This window comes from Colobus angolensis, unplaced genomic scaffold (genome assembly GCF_000951035.1).
Source record: "Colobus angolensis palliatus isolate OR3802 unplaced genomic scaffold, Cang.pa_1.0 Scaffold87, whole genome shotgun sequence".
NCBI lineage: Eukaryota > Metazoa > Chordata > Mammalia > Primates > Cercopithecidae > Colobus > Colobus angolensis.
In genome coordinates this window covers 2,344,418-2,349,729 of record NW_012122598.1, presented here as the reverse complement: position 1 = coordinate 2,349,729, position 5,312 = coordinate 2,344,418, and the positions used below count along the sequence as shown (strand labels likewise).

The window sequence follows — 5,312 nt, the reverse complement described above, 5'->3', positions numbered from 1 at the left end:
CCAGAACGAGAAGGAGACCATGCAAAGCCTGAACGACCGCCTGGCCTCTTACCTGGACAGAGTGAGGAGCCTGGAGACCGAGAACCGGAGGCTGGAGAGCAAAATCCGGGAGCATTTGGAGAAGAAGGGACCCCAGGTCAGAGACTGGAGCCATTACTTCAAGATCATCGAGGACCTGAGGGCTCAGGTAAGGGGTGGGAGGGACCTCAACTCCCAGCCTTGTCTGACCGTCCAATTACACACTCCTTTGCCTCTTTCCCTCATTCCGTATCCACCCCAACCCCTACTCCACCAGGAGGGGGTTGGGCATACCTGGATTTCCATCCACTCTCCTAGCCACAGGGTCCCCTAGAGCAGCAGCTAGGCATGGGAGGGCTCTTTCCCAGGAGAGAGGGGGAAGGGGACAGAGTTGAGAGCTTTACAGAAGAAGTGGACAGCATGGAGGGAGGTGAGGAAAGGCCTGTAAAGAGGAGACACTGGCTCTGGCGGAGTGGGGACTATTGGAGGGTTAAGCGGATGTGGCTAAGGCTGAGTCATCTAGGAGTAAACAGAAGGCCTTCCTTTGGGAGGAGCCAATCCAGGGTGTAGGGGGCCCAGAGTGACCAGGTGCACTAGGGAAAAAATGCCAGGAGAGGGCCAGGAAGAGGACTTGTTAGTAGTGGCTCACTTCTGGGCAGGCAGGCCAGCCAGCTAGCCAGCCTGCTGAGGCTTCCCAAGAGGGGCAGAGTGCTGGGATCTGGGAATCCAGGAAAGGAGGGAATGGGGTGGGGCTAGATGAAAGGGATAGGTGTCCAGGGAGAGTCTCTGGCTATTCCTGGGACCAGGAAGTTTTCACTAGGATACATAACACTTTCTACATACTCAGCCCACCCATCCCTGACTTTCTATTCATGGAGCAACCTCTCTCGACAATCCCCCCAGATCTTCGCAAATACTGTGGACAATGCCCGCATCGTTCTGCAGATTGACAATGCCCGTCTTGCTGCTGATGACTTTAGAGTCAAGTAAGTTGGGGAGGGCTAGGGAGCTGGGGGTCCAGGGGTAGAGCTAAGAAGGGTCTGCTCCCCAGGCTGGGTCAGGTAGGGGCTCACAGTGGGATCCTGTTTAGGTGTGGGTGGATGAGAATCGGCGTCCATCAGTGTATTCATTTATTCATTTGTATAACCTTGTTTAAGAATACTGTCCTCATGGCCGGGCACAGTGGCTCATACCTGTAATCCCAGCACTTTGAGAGGCCGAGGCAGGCAGATCACCTGAGGTCAGGAGTTTGAGACCAGCCTGACCAACATGGAGAAACCCCGTCTCTACTAAAAATACAAAATTAGCCGGATGTGGTGGTGCATGCCTGTAACCCCAGCTACTTGGGAGGCTGAGGCAGGAGAATCGCTTGGACCCGGGAGGCGGAGGTTGCAGTGAACCAAGATTGTGCCATTGCACTCGAGCCTGGGCGACAAGAGCAAAACTCCATCTCAAAAAAAAAAAAAGAATACTGTCCTCCAAGTGCCAAGAATGGTGCTCAGGGGATTACCACCTAATTGCTGACTCAAGTTGCTGGTTCGCAATGGGCATAGAACGGCTCTTAGTAGGTGGCACGAGTTGAGAAGGTTCTGGATCAGAGATAGGGGCCCTTCTGATCACCTCCACTCCTACAGGTATGAGACAGAGCTGGCCATGCGCCAGTCTGTGGAGAATGACATCCATGGGCTCCGCAAGGTCATTGATGACACCAATGTCACTCGACTGCAGCTGGAGACAGAGATCGAGGCTCTCAAGGAGGAGCTGCTCTTCATGAAGAAGAACCACGAAGAGGCAAGCAGGGGCCACTGGCCAGGCCAGGGATTGAGGGGCCATGACAAGTCTGGGTGGGAGAATAGACAGGACAAGCCACCTGCAAGTAGCCTTGCTAAGAAGTTTAGAAATAGCAGCCTGGGCTCTTCTTAATGAGACCATTCTGATGAAGAGCATTCTTAGGGGGTCAAGTACACCCTGGCTCACCTGAATTACAGGTCAAAATGATGTGGGTTAGAGAATGAGATGAGAACGGAAGTAGAAGCAGCTACACTAGGAGCTGGGGGTGATAGAGGAATGAGAGCAGGTGGAGTTGGCAGTGCTTCCTAAAAGATGGTAGAAGGAGCAGGTTTGTGAAGGGAAGGGTGGATGAAGGGACAGGATGAAGTTAGGAGAGAAACCATCAGTGAGTGGGTGGCATTTCTACCCACTGGAGTAGAAAGGCCAGAACTGGCATTGCCCTGAGTGCAAGCCAAGGGGTTCCTCCTGTCTCTTCTCCGACTGTAGGCCTCCTAGAAGAGGCAATCACAGACAAAGGGCCTTGTTGAAGCTCTGACCCTGAACCCTCCTCACTTTTGCCCCTGTCACCTTTAGGAAGTAAAAGGCCTACAAGCCCAGATTGCCAGCTCTGGGTTGACCGTGGAGGTAGATGCCCCCAAATCTCAGGACCTCGCCAAGATCATGGCAGACATCCGGGCCCAATATGACGAGCTGGCTCGGAAGAACCGAGAGGAGTTAGACAAGTACTGGTCTCAGCAGGTACGTGAGGGGAAGGGATGGCTGCCAAGGTGTGGGAGGGAGGCAGACAGGGAATGAGGGGCCTGATGGACTGTCCCCACCCTGCAGATTGAGGAGAGCACCACAGTGGTCACCACACAGTCCGCCGAGGTTGGAGCTGCTGAGACGACGCTCACAGAGCTGAGACGTACAGTCCAGTCCTTGGAGATCGACCTGGACTCCATGAGAAATCTGGTGAGTGCCTTCACATCACCCGCTCAGCTCCTCCTTCACTTGGCCTCAGGCTCAACCCTGTCTCAACCCAAATCCTATCCCTCCCATCATGAGTTCCTTTAGCTCAGAGTCAGTTTTCTCTTTGCATTTCCCACCACTTCTATCCCTTACCCCAGTACTTGGCACATAGCACATGCCCAAAAAAATTTCCAAAAGTGAAGGGATGAGCAGTTTTGGGACTCTGAGCGCACCCTGCCCCTCCTCCTTGTGCCCCTGCAGAAGGCCAGCTTGGAGAACAGCCTGAGGGAGGTGGAGGCCCGCTACGCCCTACAGATGGAGCAGCTCAATGGGATCCTGCTGCACCTGGAGTCAGAGCTGGCACAGACCCGGGCAGAGGGACAGCGACAGGCCCAGGAGTATGAGGCCCTGCTGAACATCAAGGTCAAGCTGGAAGCTGAGATTGCCACCTACCGCCGCCTGCTGGAAGATGGCGAGGAATTCAAGTGAGTGGGGCTCTCCTACCCACACATGCTGGGATCAAGAGATCATTTCTCTCAGAGCAAATGAAGTTTGGCCTTGGGTTTCCCTTTTCTGGAGGAAGAGGCTGAGGGGGATTTGGAGATAAAGGTAGAGGTCAGGAGGCTTTTCCCCTTCTATCTTTCTTGTCTCTCTTCTCCACGGGACTGTTTATAACTTGGGCTTGGTCTTCTGTTACAGTCTTGGTGATGCCTTGGACAGCAGCAACTCCATGCAAACCATCCAAAAGACCACCACCCGCCGGATAGTGGATGGCAAAGTGGTGTCTGAGACCAACGACACCAAAGTTCTGAGGCATTAAGCCAGCAGAAGCAGGGTACCCTTTGGGGAGCAGGAGGCCAATAAAAAGTTCAGAGTTCATTGGATGTCACTTTTTCTTCTTTTGGCTGTTTTCATTGTGCACAAATGCCCTAACTCAACAGTCCCACCCCTGATCCAGCAGAAACCACCTCTGACCCCTGAGGGTTTCATCTAGATTGGGGTGTAGAAGGAAGAGGGCTCTGTATTCTTGGAAACACTTCTCAGAGACAGAGGAGGGAGCAGTACATGTGATGGGTCACAGGCAGTGGGGATCCCTCCAAGGGGATCTTTGCCTTGAAGCAGTCTGGTGTTCATAAGGTCCCTGAGTGATCATCAGCAGAAGTCTGAACCAAAGGAGGAAATTAGGCCAAAGACAGGACAGAGGAGACAGACACATCTGGCCCTACCCTACCCTGCTGCTTTGCATCCTTGGCCCACTGCCCAGGGCTTCCCACCCACAGTTTTTTCCTCCAACCCCAGGCCATACTCATTCTCCAAACCTATGGTGCCCTAAACTCTGTTCATTCACTCAATGGAGATAGGATTTTTAGGGTGCTAGAGGTCTGGCTAGAAGTTGAGTAAATGATCATGGAAGTTCCCATCTAGGAAAGAGGTGCCCCTGAGTAAGCACCCATAGGTAAGGATGGGCATTTTAAAGCTAACCAAGGCTGGACACGGTGGCTCACACCCATAATCCCAGCAGTGCCACCACACCCGGCTAATTTTTGAATTTTTCATAGAGTTGGGATTTCACTATGTTGCCCAGGCTAGTCTGGAACTCCTGGCCTCAAGTGATCCTCCTGCTTGTACCCTTTGGAGTGACTTGATGTCACCTTGTGTCTTCCTTGGCTGCTTTCATATTTGTGTGCAAATGCCCTAACCCAACATGATTACATGTAGATGTTAATTGTAGCAGTTTTGCCAAAACAAAACTACTGAAGATCAAGGCATCCATCACTCAAAGACCGAGGTTAGGTTAATTTTTTGTTTGTTTGTTTGTTTGTTTTTTGAGGCAGAGTCTTGCTCTGTCACCCAGGCTGGAGTGCAGTAGCACTATCTGGGCTCACTAGAACTGCCTCCTGGGTTCAAGGGATTCTCCTGCCTCAGCATCCCTAGTAGCTGGGATTTCAGGGGCCCGCCACCATGCCTGGCTACTTTTTGTATTTTTGGTAGAGACGGGGTGTCACCATGTTAGCCAGGCTGGTCTTGAACTCCTGACCTCGTGATCCACCCGCCTTGGCCTCCCAAAATTCTGGATTACAGGCGTGAGTCACCGTGCCCAGCCTAGGTTAATTTTTAAAATGTTGAGTTAAGGCAAAAGGAATTCTTTTAATTTAAAAATTAGCCGGGCATGGTGGCATGCACCTGTAGTCCCACTTACTCAAGAGGCTGAGGTGGAAGGATTGCTTGAGTCCAGAAGGTCAAGGTTGCAGTGAGTTGTGACTGTGCCACTGCATTTCAGCCTAGGTAACAGAGTACCACTCTGTTTCCAAAAACAAAAAAAGCTGGCTGGGTATGGTGGCTCATGCCTGTAATCCCAGCACTTTGGGAGACCAAGGCGGGCGGATGACGAGGACAGGAGATCGAGATCATCCTGGCTAATACAATGAAACCCCATCTACTAAAAATACAAAAAATTTAGCCGGGCATGGTGGCAGGCGCCTGTAGTCCCAGCTGCTCCGGAGTCTGAGGCAGGAGAATGGCGTGAACCCGAGAGGCAGAGCTTGCAGTGAGCC

At 52.3% G+C, this 5,312-nt stretch overlaps 2 protein-coding genes across 3 annotated transcripts in view; one reads left to right on the top strand and one right to left on the bottom strand.

Moving 5' to 3' along the window:
* Positions 1-464, bottom strand: part of KRT8 (keratin 8, type II) — a 52,282-nt gene extending 51,818 nt beyond the window's left edge. Inside the window, exon 1 of one of the 2 annotated variants that reach the window (XM_011930559.1) lies at positions 53-464. The gene's annotated coding sequence lies outside the window, so the exon portion shown is untranslated. The remainder of the gene's footprint in view (positions 1-52) is intronic. The other variant, XM_011930561.1, reaches the window with a different exon arrangement.
* The window catches only part of KRT18 (keratin 18, type I), a 5,279-nt gene extending 1,638 nt beyond the window's left edge, over positions 1-3,641 (top strand). The window contains exons 2-8 of the mRNA XM_011930690.1: positions 5-187; positions 922-1,004; positions 1,653-1,809; positions 2,383-2,547; positions 2,635-2,760; positions 3,019-3,242; positions 3,457-3,641. Coding sequence (XP_011786080.1) covers positions 5-187; positions 922-1,004; positions 1,653-1,809; positions 2,383-2,547; positions 2,635-2,760; positions 3,019-3,242; positions 3,457-3,577 — 1,059 coding nt within the window. The 3' untranslated portion in view covers positions 3,578-3,641. The remainder of the gene's footprint in view (positions 1-4; positions 188-921; positions 1,005-1,652; positions 1,810-2,382; positions 2,548-2,634; positions 2,761-3,018; positions 3,243-3,456) is intronic.
* The last annotated feature ends 1,671 nt before the right edge of the window (positions 3,642-5,312 follow it).